Source organism: Setaria italica, chromosome VIII (assembly GCF_000263155.2).
Source record: "Setaria italica strain Yugu1 chromosome VIII, Setaria_italica_v2.0, whole genome shotgun sequence".
NCBI classification, from domain to species: Eukaryota; Viridiplantae; Streptophyta; class Magnoliopsida; order Poales; family Poaceae; genus Setaria; species Setaria italica.
Window position 1 is genome coordinate 13,965,640 of NC_028457.1, and position 23,208 is coordinate 13,988,847.

A 23,208-nucleotide genomic window follows, 5' to 3' on the forward strand; every position below is an offset into this window, starting at 1 on the left:
GTTGCAGTCACACGCAGGGCGCGCCCGGATCCGTGCTTCACCAGGCCCTCCAACTATGATGAGGCAGCGGCCCCTCTCCTGCTGCCAATGCACGGCCGGTTTGGGCTTCCTCCCCGCCGTCAAGGCCGCCGGTGGGTCAGGATGTCGTCGGCACATTCAAGGTCGCGCTTTTACAAGCCGTGTCACCACGCTCCCCCCGGCAAGGTCGGGATGTTGCCGGCACATCCAAGGTCGCGCCTTTCCGGGTCGGGTCACCTAGCTACCCTCGACGGGTCGCTGCTTTGTTGCCGCCGGCTCCAGCCGATGGCTTCATGGCGGACACCCGGCGCGGCGTCCACATTCGCGGCACCATGGTCATGGAGGAGGACGGTGGGGAGGTTGTCGTGCCACGCAAGAGGAGGGCGACGCGCTCACTGGCCTGTCCACCCGCCACCCGATGCCGGCTGACCTCGTCAGCCTGTGCTTCAACTGCTTCTGGGATGACCACGTAGCTACCCTCTTAGGTGATGGCGGTCGCTGCAGTGAGTCGCTCGCTCTTGGGTCGCTCCTGTCAATGGTTGTCGCTCATGAGACCATGCCTCCTCAAGCCGTCTTCTTCACTGGTAGGGATGGGAGGATGGGTCTTCGTCCTCCCCATGGTGCTTCGGGTCGCCGCCATCCCACGACGACTGCCGCTACCATGGATCGTCCCCAATCATCATCGTCGAGTGTTCCTGTGGGCCCTCAGCTCCCCCTCCCCCCATGGTTGTTTTTTGGTCGTCGCTGTCGCCCCTGTCGTCTTTGGGTCATTGTGATGCCGATCGCTAGCCTACGGATGTTCCTCATCATCATCGTCGTGGATTGCTCGCTACCATCCCATCGATTTGTCTCTTATCCAGACCTTGGTGGTCGACTGCGTGGAGTTGGTTTTGGGGGCCTTAGCAAAAGCTTTACCTGGCATTCACCGGTACAGACATCAGTTACGTTTCTTAACGTAGCTCACCTCGCTAGGGGCGTTGTTACGGCAACCAATCCATTTGGTTTTGCCAGGTGAAGACTTGGTCTGCTCCTCCGTGGACACACGGGCGATGGCATTGTTAGCTTCGCTCCTCCCTTGGAGGCATCATCCTGCATAACATTCTCTCTCTACCTCCGTTGGCTTCGGGTTGTCAAGCAATCGGTGATGTGTGCGTGTTCGTGGTGTCCTTATCTCCTGCAGGTTTCAATCGTCTTAGGTCTTTTATAGTGTGGTGGTGGTGTTGTGGTTTCCTTTCACCGGTGGAAAAACGGGCATTAGTCCCGGTTGGATAGGCTCATATATCTCAAAAATCCAACAGGGACTAATCTTTCGAGACTAAAAGCCCCTCCCTTTAGTCCCGGGTCATTCACCTGGGACTAAAGAGGCCGCCATGCATGCGCATGCAAGTGCATGCACGTGGCTCCTTTAGTCCCGTTGGTATTACCAACCGGAACTAAAGACTTTTTTTTTCTTTTTACCCTAAATTCTTTTCCATATTAATACTATAGTTGCTTCACTTATATATATACACCTATATGTATACATCCTTAGCGTACACTACTTACTATGTATATGCCCGTATTGTATGCATGTTGTATATATATATTTCATGATAGTATAAGCATAATATTAATTTTAACTACTATATATATAATTCTTAGTATATTATACACATCAAACTAGTATTTATACAATTACTATATATACAATAATTTGTCCTTGTAATTCTTAGGATCCTCCCATCGTGGTGTTGCTCAGTTCGGCTATTGAATGTCCATCGTAATAAAATTCTCTATTGGGATTTATCACCTTGTCCACTAAAAATCCTATGAGAGCTTCTTGGATTGCTAAAAGTCTCTCCTTCTCTAAGAGTTCTTCTCTAATATGCATCATCTGTAATTTGGAAATATGTGAATGTTACACCAATAATTAAATATAAGGAGCTAGAAAATGATTAATTATTAATATGTCTATTTTACATACAGTTATATTGTCCGATATCACCTTATCCCTCACAATGTAGTATCCACATAAATTATTCCCTTGTTCCTGTCTCAAGCACTTTAGTGGAGAACAAATAAGTTATGAAATATTTGTGTTATAGAATGTACAAAATGTGCAAACTTCATACATACTGGGAATGTTGTACTGAATGTATGTTTTTCTTTAAAATCACCATGGTGATGCTTACGAAATCATTTCCATACGCTGTGAATTAAAATAATGAATGATTTAGTGTTAGGTGAAAATTTAGGAATCAAACTTTTGTATAGAGATAAAGGTCCAGAATTATTACAAGTTAAGCATGTCTTGAATGTTTTGGTACTCGTCTTTTGGTTTCCTCAATGAATCAAACAAAATAACGTTGCTTTGAGCAATCATAATTATAAGGAGAATCTAGTGGAAACTGCGTACATAAATATTCATATTAGAGCTAACTAATATTAACTAGGTAACGAAAAGGAAAATAAAAATAGACAATACCCACACTTACTTAAAGTTGTAAGTTAGTAGTATGTATTGCTTGTAATTTTGTTGCTCCAAGAATTTGTATATTCGGTCCAAGGTATCCTTTAGCTAATACCGAATCTGATCTTGGTTAAAGCTGTTGACGCCAAATTTTGACATGTGTTTGGATAGGTGTCAAAGGAGAGGAAGGCGGCCGACGCGGCAAGCAAGAAGCTATAGTTGGGAATCGGCCGATTAGAGCTACAGTGTTTTGGCTGATTGGCTGAAGAAGTCAATAAAGGTTGGCCGATTGGGAGCTAGAATGGCTTGGCCGATGTGGGATGAAAGTGGGCTAGGGTGATGATTAGCCAGAGAAGAAGATTGGCCCGTGAGAAAATAATAACCAACTCTGACGCGGGTTGTGTTCATTTGTAAATATTTGTTATCTTTAAATTAGAGATAGATCCTAGTCGGTTAGGAAATCAATTGTAACAGGTTATAAATAGCTGCCTCGTAAGGCTTGTAAAAACAACACATCAATCAATACAACAAATCTACTTTTTCCTTGAACTTTACTTTCAAGTCGGCGACTTCGCCAAAAACCTTTTCTTTTCACGAGTTCGTACAAGTTGGCAGGGCTGCATCAATACAACCTCCGGTCGATTTGTAAGTTTTGCTTATTGAGTAATATCTAAGCTTTAACTTCGGGCGCATCGCTGTTGTTTTGTTTAGATTTATTCAACAGTTATCGATATTAACTAGAATTATAGGTTTTACCTGTTGTTTTAGTTTTATCACCAATTATCCAGCTTGAGACACGAACTGTCAGCTTTGTATCATTATTTTTATTTATCATCATATAGCTGATTAGATCTGTTCCAAGTGTTACTTTTGTAGCATTGTTTAAGTTGCTCTAGTGATTTCTTTCGCAATTGCTACGTGATCATCAGCTGTTTATAGCCGGTCATCTCTACAGTAAATCGGTCAATTCACTGATACACTTTTCAAGACAGATCGGAAACTTAGCCGATCGAAGCCCCTGGAATTTAACACTTTTCTTTCCTTGTCAATCAACAGGTCAGATTGACTGGCACGCCGCTTGAACTGCACCAGGGCGATAACCCGAATAGGAGCTAAGCAGATTCTCCTGGGTCGTGTGTCCGACACTGAAGGTCATCGACCGATTTTTAGCGTCAACAGAAGCCAACGTTGAAGTACGATTCTCGGTGGCACCTCTGAATTTGCATCCTACATAAAATGAAAGATAAAGTTAATGGGGTGACACACACAAATGATCTGAGCCAAAATTAATATTTAATAAACATACACTTACAGAACCCAGGCGCTGATGAGAGAGATATCAAGGGCATCTTGATGGTACACTTCATAAATATCCTAATTCCAACCACAGCAGTTTCTCACCTTCACCAAAAAAATCAATCGATTTAACAAGAAGAGCGAACATGACCCTTTCCTTGGCCGATTGCTCCATGTACCACTGATGAAATTTATACATCTTAGTTGAGAGCTTTTGTACCAATTCAGCCTGACTAGAGGCTTGGCTAACTCAAAAGACCATTTAGTTACAGTCTTTTCTAGAAGTGGCAGTTCGGCTCGCCCTAGAACTTCAGGAAGTAAGAGACATGTGTCTTCCATAAACTTAATGACATTGATTTATTGTTCTGAAGGCATAGCTGCTATAGCTAGAGCGTCTTTATCTCCTTGCTGATCTTGCTGCCCAAGCTGGGGGGATAGTACGACTGGATGATGACTCTCCTTATTTTTCCTTCCAATAAGACTTAACTAACGAATGATCGTAGTTCGATAGTAACATCTTCTTGACTTCTTTTTTCATTTCAATAAAAAACTTTAATTTGCCTGGATATACTAGCTTAACCTCCATCTCCTTCACTTTTCTTTCTACAGTGATTTTTTCAAACCACTCCCTTACATATGCTTGCAATGCCTCCTCCAATTCCTCAAGAGTCATATCGCCTACTAGCTTCTTAATAGGTTCAGACTTCTTTGTTTGCTTCCTCGGTTCTTTCGCCTTTGGTTGCTTTGGCTTGGAAGGTGGTGGTCGCAACTTCTTAAGAGGTGCTGCAAGTTCCTTGCACGTACCAGACTTTAGTCATGGCGCTACAGATGGTGATTGGGGAGAGGTGTTTTGGTCATTGTTGCTCGCACCTCTAGGATTCGATGGTGCTGGATACGGTGATCAAGCAGGATGCGACGGTCCCGGTGGTGACGATGGCCCTGGAGGTGGATGTGCTGCAGATGATGGTCTTGAGTTCTGAGGAGATGGTGGCTACGGGGGATCTATGGGAAGAAATGATGCCTCCTGGCTAGGGATGATGATGTAACGTTTGCACCATAGAATGAGACCGTGAAGTGCATCTCGTAGTGTCCTTTCCCCATCACCTCCCGGGAGGTCGAGCTCTAAGCCTTCATATTGACTATCACAAATCTGCTCTACCCCAACTCTAGAGTAGCCAGCTGGAATCGCCATGCCATGGCTTGTCTGCCATCGCGACTTTCTAGCGACATTTTGGGGAGCAATTGGCTGGCCCTCTTTTGTCACTTCGGTGATGTAAATCCTTCCCTCCATTATCTTTGTATGACCACGCGGCTTCTTTTGCTTCATCGATTTAGAGGGCTAAAAGTTCAAGATTCATTAATTAGTACATAGTAATAATGAATATGAAGAAGTTATAGATGGGGTAAAACAATGAAAATGATATATACCTTGTCGGAACCTTCCATAATGGAAATGTCTTGTTCCGCATTGTCATCAACGTTGTACTCCGGCTCATCATTGCCATCACCGGATATGTTGAGGAACATGTCCGCCTGGCTACCCTCATCCTCGGTGTAGGTTCTTGGAACATTTGAGCCACTACCGCCATCCTCTTCGTCTCCCATCTCAACTAATAAGGACATTAGTTATTACACACATGTAATGATAGATACATTAAATTAAAGGTTGTCTCAAGTAGTACAGTAAATGTATATACATGAAATCATACGACAATCATGAAATCATACAAAAGTTATCATATATAGAATCATATATATTCATAGACACATGATTGAAAATATACACTTAAAACCATATAATAAAACATGTAAAATTTATTACATGAAACTTACATGAAATTAAACATTAAAAATATTTACATGAAATAAATACATATGAAACCATACATTGTACTAATTTTCTATAATTTCCTAAGCATTTATACTAATTTCCTAAGAAGTTATACTAAATTATACTAATTTCAAAACATTTCCACTAATCTACTAAATTATGCTAATTTGCTATTTCCACTAATCTACTAAATTCTACTAATTTCTACTAAATTATACTAATTTCCAAATCATTTATCCTAAATTATACTAATTTCTACTAAAGTATACTATTCAAAGCATTTCCACTAATCTACTAAATTACAAAAAACTCTACTACTTAATACTAATTTGTACTATTTTCTATTGATTTCTACTAATTTTCTGTTGAATTTCTTGATTTTAAAAAACACTTCGGCTTGCATCAGCAAGCCCCTCGACTTGCGCCAGCGCTACCGTGCACGCGTACCTCATCATGAGGCGGCGGCAGCCAGGAGGCATGTGGTGACGACGAGGAGGCCGGGGATGGGGATGGTGCGCATGCGGCGAGCCGCGGGGCGACGACCAGGAGGACAACAAGGAGCCGCGGGCACGACGATCAGGGAAGAGGCCGGCGACGATGGCACCGCACCGTGTGCGGTAGTGTAACATCCCTGATAATTAGCAAAGCAAATCAAAGGGTGATCAAAGTCATTAAGCAAATAAATCACCATTTAACTCACTTTGGTGACTTGTCAAATTTCAAATGCACCTGCATTTTCTAAGTGTTGAAAACACCACTAAAAGGTACTTTCATTGGGTAGAAGTTAAAAACCAAATTTTATTTAAGAACTTAACTTTTGGCCAGTATGAAAGTTGTAGAACTTTTGAAACAACCAACTTTTGTTATTTGAGCTTTCACTGATTTCGAGTGGAAGGCTTTCAATTTTTGAATCAAAGTTCAACAAAATTTGGGGCAAATTCAAATTCAGCCAAGCCAGCGTTCTACCAATGTTCCAACCTTTTTATCTCAAATTCTGTTGAGAATTTCACACATAGGCTTTGTAGAAGTTGAAGTGTATGGTTTGGACTACAACTTTTATATTTGGAAAATTTGAAGTTTGAATTCTAAAAATTGAGAAATCAGCCCCTAAACATGCTGCCCGCGCACGCCACCGCGAACGCACATGCACGCGATCAAGGGGTGATCGTGCATGGCGTGTCACGGTGCGCCACGTCGGACCGGCTCCTTGGTGCAGTGACGCCGGCCATTCACCGTCAGCAATGGGATGGCACGTCCCCGGGTGCTCACCCAACCCACGCGCGTGCTATCTCCACCCCTCCACGCCGCATCTTCGCCGACCAATGCCCAGCCGCGCGCCCACACCCTTCTGATCAGGCTCACCACCGTGGCCGCCATGTCATTGCCTACTACAGGCCATCGTTGCCGGCCAATGCCCGCTGATGATGCAACCGGACGAGTGCATCGTCTCGCCCACTCACTGCACAGGGCAAACTAGATGCTCCACACGAAGGATCCCAGCCGGCCTGTCCTCACCGCTCGCCCACACACGCGCGCCGCCTCACCGAACCACCGCTCATGCATCTGCTCCGGTAGTGCCCGACCGGCTCCATGCTCCCCAATCACTGCCAGAGCTTCCCATGGTATCCTTATCTCCTCCACACCCCTCTGCCGCTATAAAAGGTGCTCCCCGTCCCTCGCCGGCGCTGCCCCGCCAACACTCCCCCTCCGCCAAAGCTCTGCAGCTCCGCCACCACACCCCTCCATCGAGCTCGCCTTTCCGGCCCTCACCAGAGCCCCAACCTTCTCCCTAGCACCACACGCGCCTCACTCGAACTTCCTGAGCCATTCCCCAGCTTCCTCTGCCGCCGTCGTCGCCGGAGCAGAAGCTCCTCTGCCGCGGCCACTACTTCACCGTCACCAGCCACCACCGGTCACCCTCTGCCCACAAGCTCCACAGCGCACCGACCCGACCACGCCGGTGCCCTTCACTCGCCCCCTCACCGCCGCCGCTCGCCGAAATCGTGCCGGCAGAGCCCCGGGGACCACATTGCAATCCTCTTTCTCTTTTTAGGGTCCTTAGCGCAAAGTGTAAGGGTATCATTGGAAGATTTCAAAAGGTCCAGGGGCTTACTCGCGAAACGCATATAACCTTTTCCATTTTTAAATGAATAAAATGGCTGAAACTCTAAAAATGTGTAGAGAAATGTAGAAAAATGCTAAAAATGCAAAATCAATTTTGTTAGACTCCTGTTGCACATGTCTGACTAGGAAAAATATTTGCTTCTATGAGATACGTCTTTTACCCTGATTAAATAACTACATGTGGTTTAATGTACATTTTATGTGATAAATAGTTTTCATGCTCAATAAATCTTGGAAACTTTACAGTAGCCTCTGTTAGGACTTGTGAACCTTCTGTTAAAAATTTTAGACTTAGATTGTCCCTGGAACTTGAGTTAAAAATAGATCTTTATATTCTACCATAGGGTGTTGTTTTATTTTTAATAAATTTTGTAAAAGTCAAATGCATCCTAAATTTTTACAATGGATCACTGGTATGATGATGAAGATTCTATAAACATTTCAGAACCATATATTATCAAATTCTTCCAGAACCAAGTTTAATAGCTAGATAAATGGTTAATAACAAATGTTAATTAGGAAGGGTAAAATGGTAAAAGCTCATTTGAGTTAGTTTAAATTTAAGAAACAAGATAACTTTCCAAATGAATATTTGGCAACCCTAAAATGACCCCACCTTTCTTTTGTGAAGTTTAAGCGGTTAGAACTTTATATGTGTACACAATTACCATCAAATCAAGCCTGGGTTTTAAATCGCAGCGCACTTTACTTTACTTTACGAGAAATCAAGGTTTAGTTCTTGTCTAGGTGAATGTGGTCGAAATGAAATTTACACTTCTGCAATAATTCATGGAATGCATCCTGTATGTGAAAGCATGGAAACTTGAACTTTTGCATATACATCTCGTGTAGAAGCGAATCTCGCCGACGGAACCTACGAACTACTCCCGGCAGCTGAGGAGAAGCCATCTGCGGAGGTGCACCAGATCAAGGTTGAGCAAGACCCTAGTCAAGCTTCAAACGACCTTCAGACTAACCTAGTACAGGAAGGCAAGCCCCGGAGCATAACCTTGATTTTAAAGTTTATGCAATACCTATAGTGCTTATGTTTGTGCATTAAGTTATTAGGCGTTGCTTGAAACCTTAGTTGCATGAATCTAAGCACCTACGCTTGAATACTAGTATGATAGGTCGAGTAGTTGTAATGCTAAATAGGAACACGGTAAAAGTCGAGTGATTTCCTGTCACTCGCGAGTTATAAGAGTTGCCTATTTACTTATGCTGAAATCATAAGGTTGACGGGCGGGGCTGGCAATTGGTTCTGAATTGGTGGATTGCCCCGCCTGTATAGAAGATGAATGTGCTAAGGTCGAACCGTGTCGGTGATTGTGGTCAAGTGTTTGAAAGTACTAAACTCATACCTAGTATGGGATGGGGAAGCCTAGTACCTGGTTGAACCGAGGCATGACTTTATCCCCCCACTCTCTCTGGAACGAAGTTCTCCTGATGCATCATGTGGGTACAAGTGTAGTCATGGTACGGCGACATTCCGAGACCGTGAGGCCTTGTATCCAAGGGAAGTGGGCCCTATCCACGTGCCTAGGGATTGATGGGAACAGCTGACATGTGTGGACCCGGTGTGGTACGCATGTGTTGTGGGTTTAGGTTCACCTTGCAAGGTTAAGAAACTTGATTCGAATCATCTGCCTCTCACAGTTTGAGACTGCTTGATCACTATGTTGCACTGAGTAAGAAGTGGAACAAAGGATGATGATTAATACTAATGCTTGATTAATTTTGCTTGTTCACTATGCTTGCTTAGAATAGGTGCTTATTTAGAATGGATAATCAACTAGAATTTGCTTCTGAAATTTGAAAATAAGGATCTACCTTAGATGCTTTTGGCAAAACAAACCCCTCCACCAAAAAGCCTTGCATGTCTAGGAGTCGGTGGAGTAGTCACCACCTAACGGGTAATTCTTATTGAGTATTAGTATACTCAGCCTTGCTTGTAGCTATGTTTTCAGGTAATATTGATTTTGAGGAAATGGTAGCCAGTTTGACTTGGCCGACCCAACTCCCTCCGGGTTGGACGGTCGAGTGGAACTCGTCCTCGGTCGGCGAGGAATGTGGTGATTGATATCATGGCAGGCTTCACCATGGTATTTTGTATCGACGTTAGACCTCTCATTGTTTTCCACTGCTTGAATTCTAAAAACTTTAATTTTATGCATTTCAACTTCTGAGTTGTAATAACTAAATTTGGGACTTGTAATAATTATCTGGATTGTTGTAATCTCTGGACTCGCCTTCGCGTGAGTATGCTTTGTTTCGATCCGAGACAAGTGGTTTATTAGGTGAAACCCGACAGACTACCATTTTAATTCGATTAAAGTGACCATTCGCATTTGAGGCGGGGTTGAGTACACTTTAGCCTGATTAACTTGGGTGGTTCTACCACAGGCGGCCGGCCGGCGGTGCTAGAGAAAGGGGTGGCGGCGAGGGTGGCGGCGCTGGTGGTGGAGGGGTCGCGCTAGGGTGTCAAGCTGCGGTCACGCCGGCGATGGCGGCGCAGGAGTGGCGCAGCTGGGTCGGGGCAGAGGACAACGGAGAGGGTGCACATGGGCGCTGGGGCAGAGGACGATGGAGACGTGCGGCCGGGGCGGAGGACGAGGGAGAGGCGTAGGGAGTGGCAGCGGTGGAGGAGAACGGGGCGACGCAGCACATCGACGGGGGCCCGCGGCGGCTGGGGCGGAGCAGACGAGAGGTGGCAGGTCGGGGGAGTGAAGTGTGGAGGAGGAAGGGGGCGGAGAAGAGATATTTATACCCCCCTAGTCGCGGATAGAGTTACCAACGGGACTCCCTTTAGTCCCAGTTAGTATTATCAACCGGGATTAAAGGGGGGTTTTAAGCACGGGCCCTTTAGTCTCGGTTGGTATTACCAACCGAGACTAAAGGTCCCTCCTTTTCGATTTCTACTGGTGCTGCAATTGGTTTTGTAGTTTTAATTTGTATATGTTTTAAGTTGCTTTGTACTGGTGTTGTTAAAGAAAAATAAAAAAATTACATATTTTGAACATGCAAAAATATATTAAATTAGCAAGTATATTTAAAATAAGTTTGAATCAGTTATTAATTCTATACTAGTTCATTAAGTTTCTAAAATAATTATTCTCGGGAAGCATGTTCTTTACAATTTTCAATATCCCCTGAAATACCTTATCGGACACACCATTTTTTGTCTTCCATTGTAGCATTTCCAGTGTGGTACCTAGTTTTTTATGCCCCTGCTTGCAATATGGGTACAACAATTTTTTTGATCATCTATCATACACTGCAACTTTTCTGATTCCTTCTCAGTTTCGCAGTCTTTATGTGCATCCCATAGCACCTGACCAAGATCATCAATAGGACCATCTTCTGCAAACTCTTCTTCATCAGTCTCGCCCATTATAGTATCTGCAAAAGCTTGGCCTGCAACCCAGTCCGTAATGTTGTTATCATCCTCCTTTTCGTCGTCGTCTTCCATTATAACCCCTCCTTCGTCGTGCTTGGTCCAAACCAAATAGTTAGGCATGAAACCGTATGTAAACAAGTGGCTACGAAGAGTCCCCTAGGAAGAGTAGTCCTTGTTACCGCATTGGAAGCATTGACAGCATATGATTCCCTTCTCTGGCTTGTTGGCTTTAGCCACTTCAAGAAAATAATGCAAGCCATTAACGAACTCCTTAGTCCGTCTGTTTGCATTGTACATCCGTTACCGGTCCATCTGCATCGTATTACGTGAAAAATGAACATAGTTCTTCGTATTAGATAAAGAACTTGATCAATATTGATAATTTACACCAATCAACCTTCGTAAAGATAAAAACAATTCACACGAAAATTACACCAATCAACCTTCATATCATTCATTAGGTCAACAAAAAGAAAAATGTTAGAATTCTGGAACAAGACAATAAAAATATATATACACTAAAGATTACAGGCGCTCCATAGTAGACTTCACATAGTCAATAATTCTAAAATAATGGTACAACATAGTAGAATATTATCCCTCCAAGCTATCTCTACACATGACTCAATCTTTTGTGAAGTCTATGGAGAGTCACCTCCGCTTCTCCAGTACCAGAAAATAATGGTAGAATAGAAGATCTTCGAGTCCACATACGCTGGCTGAATATCATAAAGGAATCTTGAAATAATTGTCCAAACATCTTTTGGAGTAAGTGCCAGATTTTCATAATAGAAGTATGGTGGCACATATTAGCTTGTCCAGGCAAAAGACTTGTTCTGAGCATGGCCCATTTTGTCAAGCCAAAACCAATCAAAAGCCGATGGGTTAAGGTCAGTGAGCAAATCTCTGCCTGAACAGACTATTGGGCCACCATACTTCTATTATAAGAATGTGGCTCCTAAAGACGGTTCGAAAACCATTTGAAGATTCTTTTATGATATTCAGTCAGAAGTTGTGGACTCAAAGTTCTTCTGTTCTACCATTATTTTTAGATTCTTGACTCCGTGAAGTCCACTATGGAGCGTCTATAGTCTTTAGTGTATCTTTGTTGTCCTGTTCCATAATTCTACCATTAAGTTGACCAGTGGGTAGGTTTATGTCACTCTAATTTAACATGCAAACTATTTATTTACCTAATTTTATTGCAAGGACTAAATATTAAAAACACATTTACTCTATTTTTAGCTCAATTTGATTGCAAGGACTATTTATTCAAGGACTAAATATTAAAAACATATTTACTCTATTTTTTCCCATTCCTAATATTGATCAAGTTCTTTATCTAATACTAATCATATATAACAAGCAATCTATCTATCCATCAAAGTCTAGCTCAAAAACATATATAAATAAAAAATTCTCTCCATTCTCTCTCATTCTAAAAAACTCATTTTTCTCTATCTCTAAAGCATAAAACAAAGTATAATGATAATAAATGAAGGAAGGATGAAATAGCTAAGCTTTACAACAATTTGGATGAGTGAAATCCCTACAAAATTGATGAAAAAATCGAGCAGCACCTGCCTAAGCTTGCCAAGTTGCCATGGAGAAGGAGAGCCCGAACCTCTGTGTGTAGCTCGGGCTCAGGGAGGAAAAATGGGATTTATAGGCTGGAAGTTTAGTCTCGGTTGGTAACACCAACCGAAACTAAAGAGCATCATCTAGTCCCGGTTGGAACTACCAACCGGGACTAAATGTTTAGTCCCGATTGGTAACACCAACCGGGACTAGATGTGATGTCTATAGTCCCGGTTGATGTTATTTTCTACCCTTTACTTTGACTTTTTTTAAAGACATGCATATCATGTTTTTCATTAAGAAGAAGATAATTACAACGATTCAATATTAGAAGAGACCCCAAAGTATAGAGTTAAAAGAATCACCCCCTGCGACCAACAATAGAAACACAACAACAGAAAAAACATTGGTAGAGAAACGACTTTTGAACCCAGGACTAAAAGAGCTTTAGTCCCTGGTCAAATTCCCACCACCGACGGCCACCTCCGACGGCTCTTTAGTCCCGGTTGTAACAGTTAGTAAAGCTAGAAGCATCGAGGGGAATCTGGTGGACGTTTAAGCTCCAACAAAGTGTACTGTTATTTTGCTTAAAATGATTTGTTTTTAAAATATCAAGAAGCAGGCTGAACATTTGAACTAACACAAAAAAATAAAACCGAGCATAATTTTTAGTTGAATAGTAGGCTCTCCAATTCACCTATCTTGGGCTTGGTTGTCCTTTACATCACGGGTTGCAAACGGCAAAGTACAAGCCAGGTGGCCCCACAAGCCTAGAGAGAGAGTCAGAGGGAGAGAGAAAGTGGCGCTATGCGGTCCACACGTCTCAATACCCCATGCCAAATGAAAATGCAGCCACCACGAATTATATACGTATCTATACCTCTGACAAATACGTGGACAATGTCCCGTATTTTATTTGTTTGGTTTAAACGAGATAGCATACGTGGCCTCCATGATAAACAGACAGACAAGCTCTGCCATCCAGAGCGTCCAACTCGGCCATGTCGTCACAGGCACACGTTCACATGGACCAGGTCCGTAGACCCAAGAAAAGGAACTTTCCAATTCCCAATGTTATCTTGATTCTTCTGTCACGCTAAGATAGTATGATTCATTACCAATTTTAGGAAAAGAAAACAGTTTCATTGTCATTATTACCGGTAATGGTTTTCTGTATTTCACGAGCTGCAAAAGTAAGGCCAATGAAACAACGCCCGTAAAGCATCATTGTTCATACATATCTACTCCCTCCATCCTAGAAAAATCGTCTTAAAAATTTCAGGATAGATTAACAAGAAAATTTTAGGATAAATTAATAAGGAGATAAAATGACCTCGATTGTCCCTATTTATTAGTCATATTTAGTACTAATTAGCTGTTGCATGCATACATGCTAAATTGGTATAATAATTTTTTTTGCTTGTTTTTTGAGATGTAATAATGAAACCACATACAAATGTGATTGCGAAAGTGCTGGGCGTTCTTGTTTTTTAAAGGTTCACATGATACTTCTCTTCCTCTTACCTCTTAATGAAAAACGTGCTATACACGTCTTAAAAAAAAGTACAACAAAACTACTAGATTACAGGAGGGATTAGCCCGGAAAGAAGAACGGAAACGGAAACGGGAATTTCTTAGGAAGTTTTATGTAGATTCAAACTTATATTTATTACACTTTAACAGGTATTCAGACAAAATCATGGTTATAGGAAAAAAAAAACTAGAATTGGAAATCGAAATTGCAGGGGGAAAATTATGTTGATTGGAACTTATATTTGTTATTTGAACCTGGATTCAAACCTAAATTTAAACATTATGATAGCAGGATTTGGATTCAAGTTTTTTTTGGCACGTGAGCAAAAGAATGCACAAGATATCAGAACTGTTCTGTGGACTCGGCCCACACATCCCATCCTCGCCTCCTTGGCATCTCTGCTGAGTAGCCACTAGCCAGTATCCTCATCTCACCCAGAACCCACCAATCACAGCCCTCCTTTGTATTCTCTCCCAGATGCACCCCCTACAAAACCACCACCAAAATCTCCCACAACCCCTGACAGATGACAACAAAAGTCACAAATACACACAAGGCAACACACTCTCAATTCTCCACACCACACGACCACCAGCTCGGCTCTCACTAAACCCCATCCACTCCTTTATCATCGTCTCCCTCCCTCTCATCTCCTTCCCCTCCATTCTCAGCTCAGTCCTCCTGCCATCAATGGCAAATGCTTCTCTCCAGTCCTTACTTCTTCCCCAACACCATTCTTTCGTCAACACTGGCGGCAGCCATGAGAGCTCCCCTTCTGCTCTGCTCAAGCTCTCCACAAACAACAGCGGCAGCATTTCCTTCAGGCTCTACTCAAACACCTCCCCCTCGGTGACCACAACCTCGACGGCCAACTCATCAGCTCCGACTCCAGTCACCCCGGCTGCGGCGGCTGACTCGCCACCCACCCCCTCCATAGACCTCCTCGGCCGCCAGCTCGCAGCAGGGGACTACCGCCAGGCCGATGAGACCACCCGTGCGCTCCTCATCGAGCTCGCAGGGGAGTCCGCACGGCGCCGAGGGTACGTCTTCTTCTCCGAGGTCCAGTTCATCTCTGCTGAGGACCTCCAGGCCATTGACAAGCTCTGGAAGGAGCACAGCAATGGCAAGTTCGGGTACAGTGTTCAGCGTCGGCTTTGGGAGAAGTCACGGCGTGACTTCACCCGCTTCTTCATCAAGGTTGGCTGGATGAAGAAGCTAGACACCGAGATAGAGCAGTACAACTACAGAGCGTTCCCTGATGAGTTCATGTGGGAGATTAAGGATGACACACCTGAGGGTCACCTGCCGCTCACCAATGCCCTCAGGGGGACACAGCTCCTGGGGAACATCCTCACCCACCCGGCCTTTGAGGAGAGCCAGGAAGACGAAGCCACAGCAGAGAGTGCCACCAGTGGTCAGAGCACAGATGATAACAAAGGGAAGGAGAGACCAAAGTTTATGAGAGATTTCAAGCCTAACTACTCGTTTTGAGGCTGGCCAAAAATGGCATGGGTGTTTGTGATGCAGAGATGCTGGCATGGTGCAATTGATTTAAAAGAACATGTATCTGTAGTTCTGTTTGTCTTACTTTGTCTTGAACATGCATGAAAAAATGTGCAATATATTATGAGTATAATTGGTTCAGGTGTTTGCTCTGCACATGAATGATGCTTGCAGACAAGAAAGTGTAACAGCCTGCGCAGGACAGCCACAAATCTAAATTATGAGGAAAGCATGGATGCAATGCATCTCGCACTCGATGGTATGTATATAGCGATAGAGTAACGCATTACCGATGCTGCATGCATTCATTCAGCAGGCAACATCCTTCCAAATACCATGCAAAGATTTGCAGGTACCCCATTTCCTTCTGCATCCATGATCCTGCCCGAAAATAGGAGCAGAATAGGATGTTTGTGTTTGAGGGCTTGAAGCAACCAGTACACAGAATGGTTGTTCATCATGGGGGTGATGGAGAACCACTGGTTTTCAGCTTATCGTCTCCACTTGTTTCCTGTCCAGTGAATGTGACTGACGTGAGAAAACCTACTCTGTCCATATCTTGGCAATTAAATGAGTCTATAGCATGATAGAAACTTTTTCAGGGAAAACTACCTCTCTAATCTCTGATGTATGTCACATTCCTTTTTTCCTTCTCATGCGCATGGACAGAGCCTCCGGGTATGCTGATGTGAACCGTCACATGTGAGCCGTTCATCCATCTGCATGTATAAGCATGCTCCTGGATTCTGAAATAGAAGCCAAATGAAAATCAGTTCCACATTTTAACTATGATTATTTTATGTTTACATGCACAACATCAATGTAGAAAGCACCACCACAACTGAAAATTTCAAGTCAATAGGCAGTACAGGCATTCCCTCATGCAGCATTGCGAGCTTAACAACTGCAGTCACTAATGTTACTCAATTGCGTATTTCACTGGGGTCCAATGCATAGATATCATAAGCAAGGAATCCACTGAAATTTTGTACTATTTCAATTACAATAAAGGAGACAAAGTTAACTATCAGCCATCTAATTTTGCATAGCAGGGATATCATGAGACATTGATTGTGAAAACAAACAACAATGATAATAATACGTAATATTCCTTTCAGAAGGTATCGGACAAAACGATGAAGAAAGAGGTGAACACAACTTAGGTGGCTTTGGGGACTGATGTTGATGCAATAATTTTTGTCAAAAGTAATCTGATAAATTTCTCATCAATCCATCAAATCCTCTCATATATCTCCACCCACTGTCATATGTGAATCTCTAAATCTTGCATCCAAATGCCATTTGAGATGCCACCAAGTAGATGCTTGTGGTGCTGACCCAACTTTGTCAGTGTCAAAGCAGAGAAATGATAATATCTGAAACATAATAGTTTAAACATATAAAGAGTGTTCAAATTGAAGCTGAATTTGTTCAGATGTATCCAATGAGGCAGTGGAATCAGAGATGGCATGATCAATAATGAATTTTATGAGGTGAGAAGTTTGTCAACTCCCAAAAGTTTATGTAACGATACCCTTCAGATGGGCAAGGATTACGTTATGCAGATAAACAGATTGGAAGCCATGGTATCTCTCTAATTAAGAATCTATGTATTGCAAAGAAAGTAGGATCATATCTTTAAGTTCCCATTTATAATTGACTTAAGGGTCAAAATATCTCCCTCTATATAGAGTGAGGGGATATATAGTATTTAGGTTCATTCAGGAGAAGCAAAGGGCTTAGCCATGGCCACCGCATTCCCCTCCCTCCTAAATTCCTAAGCACTAACACTTTGTTAGTAAGTTGGCTGACTATTTTTCAGAAATTGGCATAAGCGCAGCATTGAGTGGCAGTTTGAAGTATGTGCATTTTTTCTCGAACGACGCATGAGAGCTGCGTGTCATTTCATTTAAGGAAGAAAGAAGTATGGGCACAAACAGCATAACCAGAAGAGTGACCCATATAACCTGAGCTGTGAGAACTGAGAACATCGGATCAAACCTTTTAACAGTATGCATGTGGTGAAACTGCTAGAGATGAAACTGAGATAAACAATAGTCCAAGAAAAAAAAACATAAGTCATATTATTCATACCAAGCTGGTCGGAGCTTCATCAACAACTTCAGCAGGCTGATCTGGTCCAAGGCTGCGAAAGCAGCCGCTTTTGCATCTCATATATTTCTGCAAACTGGTTTGAACAATTGAGTGCAAGCGATCATTATCTTGCATGGATGTACAAACAGAAAACACACAGACACGAATATTGCTCCAGTTTGTATTATCTAATTTCCACCAAGAAAATTTCCCTTGGATGATGATGTAACATGAATGAGTTTATTGAGCATCAAGTGAGGATATGATGATAGATCTATTTTCACAGCAAGAAACAAAATCTAGAAGTAACAAGCTGCTATATGGCAAGCTGCCAAGCTAACACAAGTAATTATAAACAAGAACAGATACTTCCTATCATGAAAGACCAACTAACAAAATGATAAAAATAACAAGGTACATAAGATCCGGAGGAGGTCCATAGCGAATTTGCCTGATAATTTATATTAACGATATTAGTGATTGTGCTCATGCAGGTTTAATAAAAGTTATGTCTGCTTTACATTGGAGCCAGATGTGCCCTTCAATTTTCAGTGAGTCTTATACATGATATAAAATTATCTCAATGAAAACTTGTGTTGATGCTGGTGGATTGAAAACAGTTGAGAAGTAAGACATGTAAATAGCAAAAGAAACTTTTCAAGTTTTTAGGTGACAGCTTGGAATGTTTCAGGCGTCACTTTAATACTGACGGACTCATCCAGATACAGTCTACTGTTGGCTGTTAAATTAAGTTAGGTTCTGAGTAATCTCTTGGTCAACATTTACTTCAAGCCCACCCCCGATACAATGAAAATGTAACTTCCTATGTGACTAGTCAGCTAAAAAGTAATTGTTATAGCATGGCATGTGTGTCATTTGCAATTGAAGAATAATTGACTGAACTGTAACGGTGACATGTTATTTGAAGATAATCAATTGGACTTACATCTCACATTTGTTCAAGACAGAGAGCCTGCTTGGAACACATGACTGTCCTCTTACTTTGCAAACCAAGCTGCAAGATTCCCCTGGCCTAAAATTCATTTGAGATCCATAAAGCAGTTCCTAGGTTCTCATTCACTTTACAGATATGTGCTTAAAGTGGAAAGGCCTTACCTTCCTACTACGACGTTAATGCCCAACAACTTTGATACAGAACTAGATTCAGTTGATCCTGCAGAATATTTACATTCCATGATCATTTCCAATCATATAATTCAAAACAATGCATCATGGGCACTAGTAATGGACCAATAGACAGAAAGGTACCAGATTGTGAGCTGCTAGCACAGACTGTCCAGATTTTAGTCAAAGATAATAAGGGAAGATCTTATCACTATCAAAGTTCTCAAGCATCCATTTATAAAGACAATAAGTTAATAAACGGCTATCAATGTCATAATTTTCCCTAGGATTGATTCCAGGACATACCCTAAGTTACATATTTTCTGGTATGGCTAATGCTGCTACACTGTTGAAGAGGCCAGGAGATGGCTAGTCAAAAGCTAATTGCCATAGCAAGTTGGCCCTACCTGTATCTATATAAATCGCTACTTATGGCTCATGTCACATTAGCTTCAGCGGAGCTGAACCAGACTATTCGAAACGGGAAGGAGGTAAAACTGGGCTATTTTCCACTCCTAGTGGGGATTTGGATGTTTCAAAATATTAACATGCACATGGATATGAATCCCAAGGGTAGAGAGTATTAGTGTTTACTTAAATAATTCAGTTCTAGCAGTAATGATCTGAGAACATGGTAGTTTAGGTCTACCAGTAATGATCTGTGAACATGTTACAACTGAAGTTGTATTATGAAATACAATTCATAGTATGGACTCATACCCGAAGAATTTTGCTGCATGGCAAAACAATGATGGAAGTCACTGGCGTAGGCATTCTCATGAACCTTGTAAATGGAAAGAACAAATTAATTAGACTGAACTATTTGGACAAGCAGTTGTTGTAACTAATATTAAAAAATATGAAACTGCCACAACTCCTCATTTTAGGTAAAACAAGTGAGGTATGACATAAAGTAGAAGAATTGTTGTATTGGTACTCTATGGGGGAGGAAAAAGCAGTACCACACTTGCAGAGTTATGGCGGCATCTTCCCATGCAGAAATCAAAAACATTTGTGTATGTTCCTGAAGAAAACTAATTGTAAACTTCATGCACCATATTACGAATTCACCAATTAATAACTTCACACATCTTACCAGCAGTAACTGGCTTAGCTACCTTCAGCTTCAGCACATCTTCTTTCTTGGTCTGACAAAAAGGGCAAGTAAAAAGTTTAATACAATTCATTTTTGTATGCCAGACCTGGTACTCCTTGTTAGGATTTACCTTAGAAGGATTCAAACAGCAAGAAACACAATATTCATAAGAGTTGCAGCACTGTAAATCAAGTTTGCAGCCCCTGGATTATGTCATGAAGACTTATGTCAGGTTGACAGGGTTAACTAGTTCAGATGGAGTGTTGCATATAAGGTGCGACAAAAGATAGGAAACTCACTGGCAGGAAAAGCGATCCCTTGTTGTTGGGCAGCAGTGAGACCATGGATTGATTGAAAGTGCAGAGCACACATAACCTACAAGGGAAAGTGGTTTATCAGTGAGAAATGGTTGAAGGATAGTGCAGCATTGACAGGAAAAATAATCTAAGCAAGACAAAGGAACAGGAGTATTGCCATTATCATCAGAGATCAGATGCCGTCCCTGAACAGTGCTTCTGCATATAATTGGTTCAATAAAGCTGTCCTTCCTGCGCAACATTTAAAGGCCTGTCCTTAGCTTTACTTGAAATATACACAGCAAAATAGCTCTCATATTCGGAATGACAAGAATGTCCCAATACTAGACTGATACACATGCTGCATTATGCAATGAAAACTTTGTCCTGGTCCCAGAAACAAGGTTAAAGCGCAATATGATTACTGAACTAGTACCTAGTATCTGGAAGTATTTTTCATCAATCACCATCCCTACCCAACTTTTATCTATATATATCTTTCTTACTAGCCTAATCTACACTCCTCCCTTCCAAAATTCCATCCACACTAAGCTTCCTCATTGCTTCTCTCTTCCAATCCTACCTCACTACCAGCCCTTCTGCTAGTGATTTGTGATATTGCACGAAAATCAAACGGCCCAATGACAGAGGACCCCACTGACCATGAAAACATTGTCAAAGATTAGTGGCATTTACCTGTGTGCATCGGCACAGATAGCTACCGTTCCCATACTCCCCAATCAGTGGCTCTAGCATGAACAAATAGAACCGTGTCGAAACATAAACATAAAAGCATCCTGATTTTATAAAAGTAAAATTAGCTAGGCATACACACAATTTCCCCCTCACAGTATACAGATCAACAGAATCAAGCTTGAGGTCCGTCCCAATCCGTGACCAAGTGAATCCTAACTAGTCTGAATGCTAGCCTTCTCTACAGAGAACCTTTTTTATGCCGAGAGCTGAACTGACCGCGACGAGCACGGGGGCAAAGAGATTTGGGTCCTCTAGCATAGCAAAGCCAGCAAGGGAAGTGCGGAGCTCACCGGATACCGGAGACCGGGGCGGGAAAGCAGGCGCATGCGGCGACGGCGAAGGCGGCGGCGAGACGGAGGATCCGGCGGAGGAGGGGGCGCGGGCCAGCCATCCCGCCGGCGGGATCGGAGAGGCGAAAGGAATGGGGAGGAGCGGAAGGACGGAGTCGGGAGTGTTCAGGCCGTGCCGACGTGGCAGAGCCGTTTGGCTGCTGAATTAAAATTTGAAATTTGGGAATGGCCAAAATGAAAATGCAAAGGAATCCAGCATTCATGTTTGAGAGAAGCCTCCAACATAATAATTTTTTTAAAAAAATCCATTTTAACCATCATTAGTGTAGAATTGGACAACATAATTAAGAGTTTGCAATCTTATCTCTATCTCTTCAACAACAAGTCCCTTTACAATATTAATAAGGAAAAAAAGCATGCATTACCTCCGGTGATCTCTAACAAAAATCTAAAACTCAATCTCCACAAACCAGAAGCTAAACCCCCTCGACCCTATACTAGTCTGGCTTTTGTATTTGCTGGTATCCACGTCCTAGTTAGCAAAGGGGCGCGTAAAATAGCACGTGTAGCACCAAGTCGCTTTCCCCTTCATGCTGCCCGTCACTTTCCCCTTCACACCGTGCCCCCGCGGTTCTCGCAGCTCCCTCTGTCGCCGATTTTCTATATCATCCTGGGGCAAATGCACAAGGGAAGGAAGGCGATTCTCATGGTGCAAGCTAACTACTCAAATCCCCAAGGGTTAAGTTACCTGAGATACGGGCTTGGTGTTCTTTTGATTCCCTTTGACCTATGTTCTTTCGATTAGGGTTAGGGATCTAGTGCTCCACCTGAATGATATGGACAAGCTTGCTTTTAGATTTCATTATGGTGGAGAATTTTTCTTTTGATGGGAATAGTATGCAATATATCTCGCTGAGTCTGAAGGAATGTCTTACATAGGAGTATCTTACGTAGAACATGATTTGATTTCATTACCTGAGATTCTGACCCACCTGAAGGACCATGTAGTGGTTGTGGATGATGTTTTGATGCATTGGTTATATCGTGGTAAAGATCTAAACAATGGGCTTAGGGTGCTGCCAACATATGATAAAAAAAATATAGTAACTGAAATTATTATGATAAAAAACTAATTGTTAGTAGTATCTTAATCCACATCCTTGACCCTGATGATTGTGTTGCACCCCAAGTGGTATTATAAGTCAACAAAGAATAGTATTAAGAAAATTCTCCGAAGTCTATTAATATGGTTGGTGTGGTTGGACATGTGAATCATATAACTACATTGTGGTTATATTCTGCAATTGAAATTTAGAAACCGTGTAGTTATATCCTACATATGGTTTCTAATTTTAATCGCAACATATAACTAGTAGATTAAAGGTACAAAGATATAAAAACGGATTTGATTATATTTTGGAATAAATTTGTATCCTATTTAGAATGCATTTAATTTGAGAACAACTTATAGAATGAAAATGGTCATAGTTTTTTATTTGGAGGAGATGAGGTTATCCCTGTTTTCATGTTTTTTTCCTTTCTCATTCTCCTCTTTGATAGTAATGAGGGCTCGACAAGGTATAGGACTGAGGTTGCTGCGTGCGTTGATGTATGTGGCATATTGGTCCAACAACTTATAAATGCTCAATTTTATCCAATAACTTGGCAAATTGGTGCACCTACAGTTCAACATTACAACAACAACATATTTAGGAAAGCGAGACATATGAATTTTCTTTCGGACAATAATTTCTAATTTTTTTCAATAAAAGTTGTTGATCGTGACCAGGTTGTTGCTTCTCAACTGTGTGTATAGCTTAT

The 23,208-nt window shown here is 42.1% G+C and overlaps 2 protein-coding genes across 3 annotated transcripts; one reads left to right on the plus strand and one right to left on the minus strand.

The window, feature by feature from the left end:
• Positions 1-14,726: 14,726 nt before the first annotated feature.
• On the plus strand, positions 14,727-15,863 carry LOC101779565 (tetrapyrrole-binding protein, chloroplastic). Its single transcript, XM_004979091.4, has one exon. The coding sequence runs from the start codon at positions 14,918-14,920 to the stop codon at positions 15,716-15,718; it is 801 nt and encodes a 266-aa protein (XP_004979148.2). The 5' UTR covers positions 14,727-14,917; the 3' UTR covers positions 15,719-15,863.
• Positions 15,864-16,009: 146 nt separating this feature from the next.
• Positions 16,010-21,585, minus strand: LOC101778618. 2 transcript variants are annotated; one of them, XM_004979089.3, is made up of 12 exons: positions 21,388-21,582; positions 20,520-20,593; positions 20,345-20,420; positions 20,176-20,248; positions 20,046-20,097; positions 19,912-19,973; positions 19,670-19,733; positions 18,941-18,998; positions 18,771-18,857; positions 17,825-17,918; positions 16,343-16,476; positions 16,010-16,241 (listed from the first exon to the last, which is right to left on the minus strand). In XM_004979089.3, exons 1-11 carry the CDS (start codon positions 21,486-21,488, stop codon positions 16,384-16,386), a joined length of 834 nt encoding a protein of 277 aa, XP_004979146.1. In that variant the 5' UTR covers positions 21,489-21,582; the 3' UTR covers positions 16,010-16,241; positions 16,343-16,383. The 2 variants fall into 2 exon arrangements, with proteins under 2 accessions (XP_004979146.1, XP_004979145.1); XM_004979088.3 differs by lacking the exons at positions 16,010-16,241; positions 16,343-16,476 and adding an exon at positions 16,705-17,106 and having other exon boundaries at positions 21,388-21,585.
• Between the last annotated feature and the right edge of the window lie 1,623 nt (positions 21,586-23,208).

Excerpts from the sequence above, each read along its gene's own strand:
- LOC101778618 (XM_004979088.3), bottom strand. The coding sequence starts at position 21,488 with ATGGCTGGCCCGCGCCCCCTCCTCCGCCGGATCCTCCGTCTCGCCGCC. Across the intron at positions 19,734-19,911 it reads GCCATAACTCTGCAAGTGTG|GTTCATGAGAATGCCTACGC; the intron begins GTACTGCTTTTT and ends TCCATTTACAAG. Across the intron at positions 18,999-19,669 it reads CATGCAGCAAAATTCTTCGG|GATCAACTGAATCTAGTTCT; the intron begins GTATGAGTCCAT and ends AATATTCTGCAG.
- LOC101779565 (XM_004979091.4), top strand. The coding sequence starts at position 14,918 with ATGGCAAATGCTTCTCTCCAGTCCTTACTTCTTCCCCAACACCATTCT.